The sequence below is a fragment of the Chaetura pelagica genome, unplaced genomic scaffold (genome assembly GCF_000747805.2).
Source record: "Chaetura pelagica isolate M959 unplaced genomic scaffold, ChaPel_1.0 scaffold278, whole genome shotgun sequence".
Lineage (NCBI taxonomy): Eukaryota > Metazoa > Chordata > Aves > Apodiformes > Apodidae > Chaetura > Chaetura pelagica.
In genome coordinates, this window is record NW_009954497.1 from 920069 (window position 1) to 935415 (window position 15347).

Below are 15347 nucleotides of genomic sequence, written 5' to 3' on the forward strand. Positions count from 1 at the left end.
GAGCTGCTCTCTCTATAACCATAACTTCCCGAGGAAAACAGACACTGAAGTTACTACAAGGACATCTTCCCAGAGAGAAGACAAGTTTGTATGTTGCCTTCTCTCTTTACACAGCCTGCAGTGACACCACTGCAAATCAAATAGCACAGTGCCATCCAGAAGTTCCAAGATTAAAGAGAGGTCAGTACTTGAGGTACCAAGAAATTGACCCTCACACACCTTACTGGCAAAGGCTATAAAGACACACATCCATTGGGATGTTATACCATAACAACAGTCATGTCAAGTTAACATGAGTGTGTCCTTTTAACAAGGAATAACAGTTCTATAAGAGAGCACAATGTCTCCTAAGAAGAGGGCCCAGAAAGAAGAAAAAGAAGAATCAGTTATGCTAGAGACTTCATGGAGTGCAACCTGAAAAGGTGCAGGATGGCCTGGAAGGAACTGAGAAACCAAGTAAGAAGACATCTGTACTGACATTTTACAAATACAGAATCAAACTAACTGGTAACAGAAATTGTCTCCAATTGTCTTAAAAAAGAAAACAGTAATAACAAGAATCCTAGAAATTTCAACAACTGAGCAAGGGAAACTTCAGTATATGAAGAACAAGAAACAAGATGATGTTCATTAAGCCATGCTTTACAGATTAAGAAGGTAACTGCTTCAGTAATAAAAATGACCTGATTTTTAATTTCAGATTTTACATTTTTCAAAATACAAATAATTTCATTGCTTGTTTCTTTTATGTTTGAGGGGGTTTTTTTGCTTGTTTTTTGTTTTTTTTTCCTTTTTATTTATTTTACATAAGCTTTGTCTTTTTTCCTTTACATCATCAAAAATACAAAAAGGAAAAGAAAGAGGACAAAACCAAAATCAAACAGAATACTTACAAATGACAATTTTTACTTAAAATCTAATTATCTTGGTCCATTTACTTGTGTTATTAAACAGATGAAAAGAAAGAAGGGCTTGGTTAGCCACAGAAAAGCTGTTTTGATGCTAGGATCAAAAGAGTTTTCCAGGCACAAGGCATAATGGCTATGAAATTAAGAACAGGCAACCCTGAAAAGAAGATTTAGTACCAGTGAATGGGAAGGTTGGGATGGGGGTGTGTTGAGGAGAGGGATATTGCTATTTTGAGGATAGAAACAGAATTAAGTCTGAAACACTGAGACTAGAGAAAAGCATTCCTGAACCATATATCCTATTCCTCAGGAGATTTTACCATGGTCCCTTTTTTTCCTTGCAGGAATCAAATTTGCTTTAACATTACTAGAACTTGTGTTACCTAAATGTAGTACAGAAAACTCTCACAGATCTGTTAAAAATATAAACACTTAAGGATACTGTAAAATGAGGTATTTCCAGAAGAGAACTCCCATTATCAATGCTTGATGAACTAACTAGTGGCAAAGAAAAGAGTTTAAGTGTCATTAAGCATAGGTTATAAGAGATAACAATACAGCAAAATGAAATATTTACACAGCAGTCACATGAAATCATTGAAAGATTATATCCATGTTACTTACACTTGAAGTCACTATGTGAATTAAGTAGGCAAGAGCTTTAAACTGGCCAAGACACTGCTTAAAGAATCAACCAAATGCTAGTCTTGGAAAATATTACACCAGTTTTACACAGAAAGTGCCACTGCAGGCAAAGACAAAGCCATTGGGACACCTCTATCTAAGAAGTTCAGCTAGAATTTTCCTAAATCTTCAGACTCACAGACTGAGGAGTTTTCACCCACAATGTCAGGGTCACTTTTCTATATATTTTACGTTTTCAGTTTTAAAGATGTGATTAAGCAAGTCAGTTATGAAAATATTCATTTTTCCTGGAAAGCTTTCAGTATTTTATTTTGGACATCAATAATAAACCTGTAGAAAAAGATAGCAGAAGAACTGTGGAAGTTGCATGTAACACTTATTATTGGATTATTTCCAAATGCTCAAAAGTTTTGTATCACTTCTGTGAAGTGACTCATATGGAAGTTCTTCGTATTCTATTCCTCTAGGGGGTTTACTTATCGAGAAATCAAAGCTAGCATGCTCCCAAGTAAGATTCCTTTCTACAATTCTGGATCTTGTTACAAACAGATACACAATATAACAGTGCATTTTCCTGTAAGTATAGTAATCTTTATACACTGGGGGCATTTAAATGGGACAAAAAGCAACTATCAGCTTTTAATTAAAGGTCCTGTGAAAGAGAAGATTTTTTTGTGCATCTTTTGCATATTATTAGCATTAGGAAATAGCAAACAGATGCAAAGCAAGGGGAAAAGTCATAAAATCAGCATTCACATCAAACAGATTATCATCTTTCCACGGCTTATTAGAATCCATTAAGTTCATTTGACTAAAAGACTTGATTTCATCCTTTGACTAATGTTAAACCAAGTGAGCTCTTTCCCATAGGAATGAGTCAGGAAAAGAAGACAGTCACAAAAGTCACGCCATGGAGCCAGTAAGCACACACCCACTGGCCAAGTGCACTGACTTCTCAAGAGCACTCATTTTTCAAGTAGACTGGTCTATGTATAGACCCTTTTGAATTCATCAGTGTATTAAATAAAACACAATACAAGACAGTCCAACCCTTTATTTCTCTCATACTTTGCTGTGTCAGCTTATGTTTTCCTCTGTTGAAGTTCTCTTTATTTTTTACCACTATGTACCTCACTTATTCTTTCCTTAAGTTTATCAGCCTTACGCTTCATTATACAACAAACACTTCAAAACCAAAGGTAATAGTTAAGATGCTATACAAATGTTAGTCATCTGGTATAAGAATCTATTTATTTCCTTATTTCATTACTTTTTAATGAGCAATTATAAATATGTGATCCTCTTACAAATAAAACAATTCCTAAAGACTTCTGGTCAAGAATCACAGAAAATAGTTTTGAGTAATTCATTAACTTCAGCAATACTGTAACTCCAAACTTTCTTACAACTGAACGACATAACTCTCTTGAACTAAGCCACCAGGGACTCAACATAAACAAACAAAAAATAAATAAAAAAAAAGAAAAAAGAAAAAGCAAGTTATCCAGAAGTGGCAAATATGACTCTCCTAAAAATGTGGAAGAAAAATTATAATTTAGCTTCTGAATTTATTCCATTATGGACTAAATTTAAAATGAGTCCAGAAGATTGCTGCAGAATTCCAGTGTTTCTGAAACCAAGCGACTAAATGTGATTTATGAGACTTTTGCCATGTAATATGAACCATGTATGCAGAAGTGTAACCGTTTTCTAGAAACAAGATCCATGAAATTCCACCAGTAACATTTGAAGGAACAGTAGTGTGAAACCGTTTATTTCAAAATGGTGCACAACCTTCAGTTCCACTTCTTAAATACTAAGTAAGTTAAGAAAGAGAGAAGGAAGCAGCAATTTCTGGCTTTCACACCTGCTATTTTTCAGAGGAAACACAACTTCAAACTCTTTTGATATGACTTCAACAATGTTGATATAATCTATATATATATACACGTATGGTTTGGTGGAAACTTCTGGGAAATTCTCATGTCTACTTCTAAAATGCAAAAATCCAAGTGATAATTCTGTTGCTTTTTTATGTATATGAGTCTCCCTAGGCATCTGTACAGTTCTGAGTTTGAAGAAAACTGTCAAAGACAGTATTGATACAACCAGAAATATGACTGTTGAAGTCAGAAACTATTCTGAAGCAAACCACCTATTCAATTTCCAAACAAGTTTACAGCCAGTTAAGCAGAAGAAATGGGAGAAAATAAGAGTGGGAAGTTGTGGGGCACAGGAGGGAAAGCAATATTCAGTATGATCAAGTTAAACACCAATTCTTAGACTGACAGCAAATACAAGAAATTGTAACAGAAAGACATGTCTAGCAGCTTATTATAAATTGAAAGCTTAAACACCAGCTTGCTTGTCAAGAATGCAAACAAACCAACATTCTACAGACACTAAAATTTAGTTCTACTTCCAAGCATAAAACATCATCCAAAAGTAGATATAAACAGGAGTTATTTGGGTTAAAATTTATTCTTAAATTTAACAGTAAAGGAGTAAATGTAACATTAACACAGTACATGACCAGATTAAAGTCCTACGTATGCTTTTCCATTAAAACTCATACTAAAAAAGCCAGCTTATTGCATAACTACAATAAAAAATTCCTCCCATTTTGCAAATGCTGGGGGAATGTGCATATGGGAAATGTGTTCCTTTATTTGTCTTGAAAGGTTTTGCAATTCAGTACTTCCTAGGAGTTGGTAGAAGAGCATGGATGCATGTTTTTAACTTACACAATACAGGACCAAAAAGCTGATTTTACAGAAGATGCAAGCAGGAACCTTTATATTTAAAATATTTTACAGCTGCTTCTGCAGAACATTCATGTGCTATTTCTTCTGAAAATTTTCTTGTGTTTTCTCTCTTTGTTAGATGTCCCTGACGCTGGAAAGTCAGCTATCAGGTTCCAGAAATGTCTTGTGTTTCAAGCGCTTCTGTTCAAGTTTTATTGAGATGGCTTTAAAAAAAAAACCAAAAATAAACTTACCATCTTCTTCTCATTTGTGGACTTCAGGAAAATATGGCTGCCTGCCAAAACAACCCACACTGTGAGGCTGGATGCCAAGGCAACAATAACTATCACTGAGAACATCTAGGAATTGTTGAAGCAGCTGTAGTAAGGGAGGAAGAAAGGGACTGAATTTGAATTCAGTTAGTAATAGTATCTCTTGGAAGACGAATGAGGAAAAGGTAGATATGGAGCATGGGTTACCTATAAAGGCCACACATGTGCCCTTTTACCCTTATTCTTTGCACATATTCAGTACAGTGCAGTCTGTAAACAGGAATGAATACCACTTTGACCGGAATGAAGAAAAATGGTTTTCCTGGACTTCTCTTAGGCGTTCTTTTTAAAGACTAAAATACATGAAAATGCCTAAACACCTATTTCCAGATACTATGAAACTTCACAAAAGTGCAATGTTCTATTTAGCCTTTTCATCAACTGTTAAAACAAACAAAACTCTATTGCAAGCCTAAGGTCAATGTGCAAATGGTTCAGCTGGAATCAGTGTGCAGCTTTCCTTCAATAAAAAAACCCTTCCTCTTCAGTACAGAAATTAATCTCCAATTCAAGATCAAGGGTTGCAACGCCAAGGTACTGGATGGTCAGATGTACTTGAGAAGACAAGGTGGTCTGCTAGAGTTAAAGTACAAGAGGAACAATTTGAGCAAGTTGGCCACAATAGCTGGAAATCAGAGTTTCTACAACAGCGATGAAAGAACAGAACCTTTAATGTGATTTTGTTAGACCTGTGGTCCACCTACCCAAATTACTCAGAAGTCAAGCCCTGAACTGAAATCTCAGGATGACACAGGTGCTTGGATTTGTATTTGGTCTTACCAGTTCCAGCTGAACTTTCCTTTAACAAAAACTGGAATCCACAAACACTTTCTCTTGGATACCGTTTCTTGAGAATGAGATGAGTGGAGGAGAAGGATCTAAAATTCTAGAACAAATACAAGGGAAACCTTTGTATCGGCAAATGTTGCTTAAGAGAGGTACAGACAAAAAAGAGAAAAAGTTACGCCTCTTGAAAACTCATGACTGCCCTGTAAAGAAGGTTGGGAAAATGAAGTGGTGAATCCTGTACTGAACACTCAAAAAGTGCATAATAAAATTTAGGCCTTCCAAAGACAGGAAGACCTAAGAAAATAATTTCCACAAATATGCAAGAATCATGTCATATTTTGATAAAGAATGATGTAGGAAAAACTTGGCCCAGCTAAGAAGAATAAACAGGTTGTACTGTACTCTACCTATTGAGTTGGAGAGATGCAGAGGCCGTCAGGGACTTGGAGGCCACCTCTATAGATGCTATCAGCAGAAAAAACATTATGCAACTAGCTATGTGTGGGTACACTCAAATGCAATGCAAATATAAATTGGTGATAGCTTAAAAGAGAACTACAGAATTATAGATTTCCCAGTTATGATTCTAGTAGCTGCCAGGAAATTATTAGAACAGAACTGTGCTGGTTTATGTGTAGCTGTCACTAGGATCCCCTAGACATGAAATACATATTAACATGAAATACAAACTATTGGCTGATAGATCTAATGCAGTGACAAGTTGTGGACACAATAGATGATACAATGACAACAGGTACGAGTGTCATAAAAGGGGATACATTAAAAGCAAACTCTTAGTGGACAAAGTAATCTAGAAGGATAACAAAATAATAAACACATTTAAATTATCTCTGAAGATGTGTGATCTTTGCATCAACAGCTGTCGCAGGGCCTCCGTTTCAGTTTACTAACAGGAAAAGACAGCATGGCTGACTTAACTGGTATCTATACTGCAGGAGGTCATCATATTGATTCCTGCGTGTTTGTCCATGATGACCTCCTGCAGTATAGATACCAGTTAAGTCAGCCATGCTGTCTTTTCCTGTTAGTAAACTGAAACGGAGGCCCTGCGACAGCTGTTGATGCAAAGATCACACATCTTCAGAGATAATTTAAATGTGTTTATTATTTTGTTATCCTTCTAGATTACTTTGTCCACTAAGAGTTTGCTTTTAATGTATCCCCTTTTATGACACTCGTACCTGTTGTCATTGTATCATCTATTGTGTCCACAACTTGTCACTGCATTAGATCTATCAGCCAATAGTTTGTATTTCATGTTAATATGTATTTCATGTCTAGGGGATCCTAGTGACAGCTACACATAAACCAGCACAGTTCTGTTCTAATAATTTCCTGGCAGCTACTAGAATCATAACACTACACTTGTCATTGGTCAATTGATCCAAAGCCTGCCGCGACCTAAACAGTGATTGGTTCCCAGCCTTAAGCACACACATGTGCAGTCGTGACCTTGTTGTTTACTTCGCTGCTCACTCTTTATCCCTTGGTCAAGGCCCAGGTGTTTCCAGGAAAGGCTGGATTGCTCACATGCTCAGTAAAAGGGCTCTCTACACTGTATGTTTTCTGAAAATGCTAACAACTACTTTCCCAGTGGAATTTATATGATGCATAAGACAGCACAAAGTTCTATTAGAAACAAAAGACTACAAATAATAAAATCGGCAATTTCTTCTTTTGGAATCAAAAACCAATTCAGTAAGGGTATAAAAGATTAAGAGACTCTCTCTAATATAAACCACTACTATTCCTTAGTATCTTTAAAACTGCTAAATTAAGCACACTCATGTTAAAAATATTATAGTATAGGACAGATGCAAACCAATGTTTTCTTAATTTAATAGATTATTCTTCAAGTGAAACATGTTTCTGTAAATTTACTCTTTCTCCTACTCTTTCTTCCCTTGAAGGATAATTTTAATTATGATAGTAACATCTGCTTTTGTACTCTTCTAAGTTGTATTGAACTTATATCCAAATGTAGCTTAATGTAAAACTCAAGTAAAAAATGTACTTGGTACCGCATGAAGTATTGCTCATTTTCTTGAGCTGTATAAAAATGTAAGTATTTAAGAACTGAGGGGGCAGAGCTAGGCAATTGAGAGTTTAGTACTTGCAAAGCCACCCAGCTATCTCTAAGTGATAGTGAAATGGTCTGATTCAAAGAATCTTCATGCACTCATCCCTCACATCCAAGTGTTTTGGGTTCCAATCTTGTAATACTGTGTCTGTGAAAAGCTCTTCTTCACTCTTCTGACATATGAAAAAGTCATAATGACTTATCTTTTCGTTTCAATTAGATTTATTAAACAGTTCACTGCTTTTAAAAGTTCTGTCTCTCTGCAACTTATCTGCTTCTGTTAAGCTTAATTTACTTGTTTTTTCCCCTTGTCCAACTACCACAATAATATTTAAACTGCTTTTTTAAAGCTAACACTCAAATACAAAGTAAACTACTGGAGATTTTCATGGATAAAATTATATATAAATTATTTCTGAACTACTTCTAAACTAGAACATATTCAGGTTTATGGTGTGATCTTTTAAAATAAGTATGTCAAGCAAACATATTATTGGGATTTAATGAACATATTCCTGGATACTTCTCTCAGAAGGATATTATTATATCCTATATTACCAGCAAGATATTCAAGCCACCATATGCACTCTGCAAAATTCATCTCAGGAGGTAAAGGTCCACAAAGCTGACTCACTGGAAGTGATTCCATTCCAGAAGTTGGGGGAGGAGGGGTTGGGAGGTTATGTTCTTTGTTGTTACGTAGTTTGGGCAAGGGGTTACATTTCTATTCGGTTAGAGTAAATCATCTGCAAAAATACTAATGAAAAAGCCCTCTGATTAATTTTAAAGCTAGAATTGAATACAAGGAAAATGACTGGTGGCTACAGAAGACAGAAACTGAGAAAGGAGATGCTCTGATGGTCAGATTTTTATGGGAAGATTAGTATCTTCAAAAGACAAAAATCAAGTTTCATAAAACTGACTCTGTCAAAGCAAAATCGGTTGCATAATAGCACCCTTTTGTCCTTCTCAATTCACTCCTCTCTCAGTTTTCCAACTTTCTTTCTCAGAAATGATGTCAAGATAAGCAGGCTTCAAGTACTTAGTCTTAGTTCTTTTTAGTATTGGCACAGTATTAGTATCTTTCTGGTATCTAGAATTTTCTTGGTTTATCTAGTTTTATTGAAATACTGACCAAGAATAGCTGGAAAAAGGTGTACATTATAATAGAGTACTAAACTAACCTTTAAGTTACCAGATTTGTAACAGGCAACAGCAGGGAGAACAGAAACTTGAGCAAGGGAAGGCTACTATTAGATTACATGAAAGGAAAAGACCACAGAAGCAGAGGGATAAGACTAAATTTACAAATGATTCTAGCAAAGAGAGAAGCCAGAAAGAAAAAAAAGATAATCCTGAAATATTTGGCGCAAAGCTATCCAAATATGCCATTTACTCTTTTCTATGTAATCCTACAAAAAATGCACAAAATCATGTGAGAAATAAAGATATAAAGCAACAGTAGTTACTGAAGTCAGTTCCTGTTAAAGTCCATATTGCATAGACAAAAATTTAAGATATTTTGATGAAGATCTTTACACTTAAAAACAAATTCTCAAAGGGATCTGAAAATTTGAATAAAATTCAGTCACAGCAGAAAAACTGTATAAATTTGACTATAATGAATCCTGTATTCTTCATAATGATCATCCCTTCATTTAACTTTGTAACATTAAGCTTCTATTAAGAAAACTGTGATAACATGTTCTCTGTAATAGCTCTAATACATTTTTATTTGATGAGTTTCTTGGAGAAGAGAGCATCTGTATCAAGAGCAGAGACAAACATGTAATTTAACTTTCCTAACATGATAGCTTGAAATTGAAGGTATTTTGTGACAGTCTGATGAAAGTTGAAACAACCAGCATTTTGATATTAATGCCAAATCGGCAGGCTGTTCTATTTGCAGTATTGCATTATAAATCAGTGGGAAAATAAATGTAACCTCTCAATGCAAGTACAATAACTTACAGTATCAGATGTTTGCTTACTATTCCCACTCTCTCCCTGGCATTGCAAGTTTTCAATATTATGAATATGCATCCAGGAGCTCATTCATAAAACAAATACCAACTTAACACCAAATTTAAGGATCTGTTTTCCTAGCATATTACATACAAGAAAGCAGGCAAGAACAAGGTGTGGGACAGAAGTCAATCTCCTCCTGCTGTATGTGAAGTTGTCAGCTGTTAACTACGTAACACACCATCCATCCTCAACCAGGATACTCTCCTTGACCAATCTCCAATTCTGCTGGTATTAAGCTTTTATTTCAGTGCCAGTAAGCAAACAACAGAAAGTAATTTATTGACAAAGTCCATAATGTCAAACAGTTTCATGAAGCTTAAAGAGTGCCATTTCTTTTGAACTTCATTCTACTGATTAAAATGTGATATGGCTTTAAGTGATCGTAAACTGAATTACAGACAATGTGATGTTAGTATTTCATCGTAAGTTCAGCCAAAAATTCCAGAACTGAGGAAAAACTTCCCCTCTTCCCAGTGTAGAGTTATTCATCCATAAATCTGCACTTTCCCTTGAATATAAAGCTCCACTGTTTACTGAAATTTGAGGAAACACTGAACCTGAGTTCAAATTATTTGACTTTCATCTTTCAAGTAACTGAACTTAGTTTTTCTTTTCGCTCTCCTTTCATACATACACTTCTCTTCCCTCCAAACTTCATCCAACATTTCTTTTCTGATTATCCCCAGGCATGTGTTCCTTCATTGTCTCCTTCAAGTATTATCTTTCACTACAGCACATGATGATTATGGCACTGTCTTCCTTAAGAAGCACAGCAGTATATTAAAATCTAAATAACTAAATACATTTCCAGCTGGTACACAACATGTGAAGTACCTGTATTATCTTATTTGTGCCAGATTCAGCTGCTCTTCTCCTCAGCTATTCTATTAAAAAGTGCATTATTGCTTTGGCTGAATGAAGGCAAAAAAATGCAGCAACCCACAGAATAACTATATACAGGAACACAGACTGAGTCACAAAATTAAAAATTAATGGAGGAGTATAAGACATTTAAAATTGTTTCAGTCTGCCTGCAGACTCAGAATAGGTTATGCTATTTAAGTTTTTTTGTAGCTTTACATATCCAGAAGGACAGCTATTAACATAAAAACCTCCTCAGATTTGATCCTAAGATTCCAGGAGCTAAGAACCCATCCATCCCAGCTCTGATCCCTTGTCAAACTCTGATCCCAGTAATGCACAGCAATCTGACTTCCAAGAAGTTTCACTGCAGTTCACAATTATCTAATATTTCACAGACACTAAGCCTGCCTATACAATCGGGGTCTTTGTCTACAGGAGATGGGATTATGTGTTTTGTCACTTAAGTACCATGCACAAAGAGAAATATGTTTCTGATAGTTAACTGGCTATATTTTTAAACATTACCAAAGAAAGAAAAAGATTCTTTCAAGAACATGTTTACTCTAGGTGTTTTAGTTAAGATCAGTTCCAATGTGTGTGCTAGAAACAGAAAATATTTCCAACTGGTTATGTTTTGAAGTAAATGAAGTTTTATTTTCTTGGTACTCAACATACCCTGATAGAAGGAAAACTGAAGTTATCATCTACAAAGAATAAAGTGAATATTTTTCATTCCCTCTACCTAAGCAATGGAAAAATCAAACCACAGCTCATATTAAACTGCAGAAAACAGGAACACAGTTTTCCTTCTGGGAAATAAAAATAACTTGACCTATAGATCAGTTTTTAATCCAGCAAGTTCAAATAAATTTGGCAGCAAAATTCTACCATTAATCTAAGATTCCTATTGTGTCAAGGTTTCTGAGACAATCTGATCCAGAAATTTAAGAAATTTTAACTTGAGATTGCTTCTTTGACTTTATACTGAATAGTCGTCAGTAGCATTTTATTCTTGTTGTCTTGAACATGCTGAAGTGCACAGGCAGCAATGCCAGTATGATGACTAGCTAAAAACCCACAGTCTCCCATGCAATTTCAATTAGCTAGGTCAGCTCTCAAGTAATACGGAACTATAGTATTTCCTGGGAAAGTTAATGAGAATATGTTAAAGAATAAAGGGAGGATACTGAGAATCTATACCATGTTCTGGTCCAAAATTCAGAAAACCAAAGCAGAAAACAACAACTATGAAAGAAAGAACATTTGTAGCATTTGCTGAATAAGGACAGTGATTATTTTTTTAACTAGTAGACTACAATGTGCATTCCACAATTACAAATAAAATTTGTCAAGTTCAGAAATAATATTTTCAAAATTTAACAGGCCAGATAACTCTACTATATGAAGTTCTTCACATATCTTTCCCTGTCTTAGTTTTTTAAAAAATATATACATTTTTAACACTCCATGCAATAAGAGATCCTCGTATTTCATGGAAACGACAGTTTCAAAGCAGTCACTGTATTAAATGTGTACCTAAAGGGTGCCCAACAGGGGAGATCCTTGATTCATTACACAACCTTTGCTATTTTCTACTTTCTGAATTCTTAGCAAGTTTATCACTCCTTGACAATCTCACAAGGGATGTAGAATACGGCAACATTGTATTGTGCTAAGACCTTCATACTGAATAAATATATAAATAGTTACATCTACAAAAGATCTATTACTTGTAAACTATTTTCATTGATGGCACTTTTTGCTTCAATTTGTATTTATTTGGCACGTTGATGACTCAGGTTTTGGTAATTCTGTTGTAAAGACAGAAGCGAAAACAGCGGTGCAGAATTTTGGAACTAAACCAACTCCAAAACTGATTTATTTTTCTCAGCTGTAATGGATTATACCTACTTGAACAACAACAGTAGTAAGATGGAAGCAAGTACTTGAAAGTTCTGTTTCCCAACAGTTCCAGACAGCCACTGTCCTTCAGCTTCTTACTGAGGTCTTCCACATATAAAAAAATACCTTTTTTTCTTTAACCAGGCAAGACCTTTTCTGGCATATGTTCTGTCATCTCCACCATTAATTCCTTACCATCAAAGACCTTAAAAAACTACTCAAAATAATTCACTTTTGTAAAATTAATTTAATACATTGAAAATCAACCTAGAGGCACAAGCTCCTCAAATGATTTTAGCAAAAAATTGTTTCATGCATCTGTATTGAGAATATATTTTTTTCTGCTTGAAAAAGGTAGATTTTGTATTTCAATCAGCCTTATGGATTTTTAACTTGCTTCACGTATCTTTTTTTCTGTATAAACATTTATTGCCACAGAAGGATGCATTATTATCCTGTATTTCCAGTACGTGAATTGGGGAGAATAAGTTAAAAATACTCAGCCATCAAGACACCAACCTTGTGGGCAGGGTACAGCAGCCATCAGCCGTCAGTCTGACTTGGGTTTCATAGCTATCCAGAGGGCAAACAACTTGTTGAACAGGAGGACATTCGACTGTGCTGCAATCCACACTGAACACTACAAAGTAAGGGGAAAAGAAAATTCCTTTTACATGTGCTTTAGAAGCTTTTTGCATATTACTTCATCATCAGCAACCAGTTATCCATCAGCCTTTTAATTTAAGACAGAAAAATTACCTAATGAATGCACGCTTGGTAGGTAACATTACAAAAAGACTTCAATTTGCTAAGACTCACTTTTAAAAATTATTGACTTTAGAAGCAACTGAACTAATATTAGTTAATAAGGAATTTCTGAGAGTTAAGACAGACAACCTTAAACAATAATTATACCTGTCAATACTATTAGTTAACATAAACATATTTTGTTTCTGAGAATATATTTTCTCCACAGCTTTTAAAATAGTAAATAATTGTTTTTTTCCTGATTTAAATATGTTTAAAGAGTAGAACACCTGGTTTATAGGAAACAAACAAAAAAATTAAACATATACTATGGATTTGTGCCTGCACATGTAAGCTATATTTTTAAGGATAATTCTGTTAGTTTGTGGTATTTACATATGGCAAAAAAGAAATGCAAATTACCAAATCCATCTGCAACAACAAGATTAAGAATTCCACAAAACTAGTAAGACCGGCAGACATGTTTTAGAAAGCAAAAATTGCTTAGAAATGCAAAAAAAATCAGGCTGGATATACATTTCATCCTATGAGTCATACTCAGGAAAGTTGAAACATCTTTGTCTCATTTGCTCCTAAATCTCCCATGCTAACAGTACCAGTTCAGGCATTATCTACGTGCTATCCCTTATCATAATTATAATGAGAAAGTACAAAATAAAACATGGTTCCCTCTTTAAAGAAATTACCTACCTACCAACTAAGTAGGCAGGATGAACAGCATGTTATCAGACTGAAAATTAGGTAGTACAATAACCCTGATTACCAATTAAACTTCAGTACTGACACTATTACAGCCTCTTACTGCAGTGCTCAAGCAGCTTGGTGATGCTACACCACAATGCTTGAAAGAGCTGATACCTTTCAAAGTCCCATTTTCTGTCTTCCAGTCCTACATTTTTCAGTCTCAATCTTCAGAGGTACCCAGCAATAATAATTGGTCATAATGAGACATCAGTCTCAGAGTTACATCTATTTAACATATCTCATTAAGCAGTTAAATGAAAACACACATTCAGTGCAACCAGTTTGCAGCTCATCAAGGTCAGGACCAGTAGGTTTGTCCTCAAGATCATTAACTTTCAAAGTACACGAGTACGTGTGCATCCTCTGTACAAGTGACTATTTCCAGTTATATTGGAAATATCTGTTAAATTGGAACAACCTGACAAATTCAAGAAGTTCTCCCTAGAAAACACACAAATAATCAGAGTCCCTTTTATGGAGCAATACAGGAAGTTATTAAATCTAAATGGAATGATACCAGTTAGTAATCTTGATGATGACAGTCATCAAATTAGCTTTTCTACCTCTTCATAAACACAAAAAGATACCTATTTGCCCTTAAGACAAGACTACTTAATTTCATAATATTTCACTTTAAAAAGCCCTAGCATTTTATGTTCCATTTTATTAACATATAACAATTTTGAAACAGCTTTTCTGTAAGAAATACACATCTGGTTTCTGCATTATCACAACAGCCATTCAGAATCATGAGCTTGCCAGCATGGCCTAAAACAACCAATGCAATTTGCATGATTCTGTTGTGCCAAATAACTACCAAAGCCCAGTTTTCTGATTTTAAACTAGTAACTTTTCTACCTCCCTTGACTCAAGGCCTCCTCTGCCTCTTGTCCAGGTAAGCAGTCTGGGAGAAACAGCCATCAAGTTCTACTAACAAGCCACAACTGCACAGCTATTTCCATACCCATCTTTCCATACACCAGTAGGGATGATGAAAAAAACCCACAAGGAAACTCCCTAAACCCATCACCAAGTCTCAGCTAAGGGGCCCTTTCTTCCTGAATAGTTCCAGTTATTTCCAGTGGAAATAGTGTGCTAGTACATGGCTCACTAACACCGAGAAGTAGCCTGAACAGTTCTTCTTTATGAAAAAAAAGTGTAAGCTGTGGGGAACAGTCCCTCTTCTTCCCCACTATATAAGACTAAACAACAAATGCCTTTCAAGTCAGCAAAACAGGAGTGATGCCTTTTCACTGATTCACTCAAGGACAGAATGAGCAGGCCTCTTGCCCTACCAGATAAGTGCAGAGCAAAGAAGCAGCACAAGGGTCATAATAAGTGGCAGAGAAATAGACAATAGGTTAAAAACTGCCTCTAACAGAATATGTACCTGGCCAATGGTGATTGGCTAATTCAGACCGTGGTGCTTTCTGGAACAATGGTCTCTGATCCATAAGAAGAGAGTAGGATCTGCTCTCTGTGGGTCTCTGCTCGCTCTCTCTGCCTGCTTGGGACAAGACCC

The 15347-nt window shown here is 35.4% G+C and overlaps 1 protein-coding gene across 1 annotated transcript in view; it reads right to left on the reverse strand.

The window, feature by feature from the left end:
* Positions 1 to 15347, reverse strand: part of CRIM1 (cysteine rich transmembrane BMP regulator 1 (chordin-like)) — a 175396-nt gene that overhangs the window by 60536 nt on the left and 99513 nt on the right. Inside the window, exon 6 of the mRNA XM_010004603.1 lies at positions 12833 to 12953. Coding sequence (XP_010002905.1) covers positions 12833 to 12953 — 121 coding nt within the window. The remainder of the gene's footprint in view (positions 1 to 12832; positions 12954 to 15347) is intronic.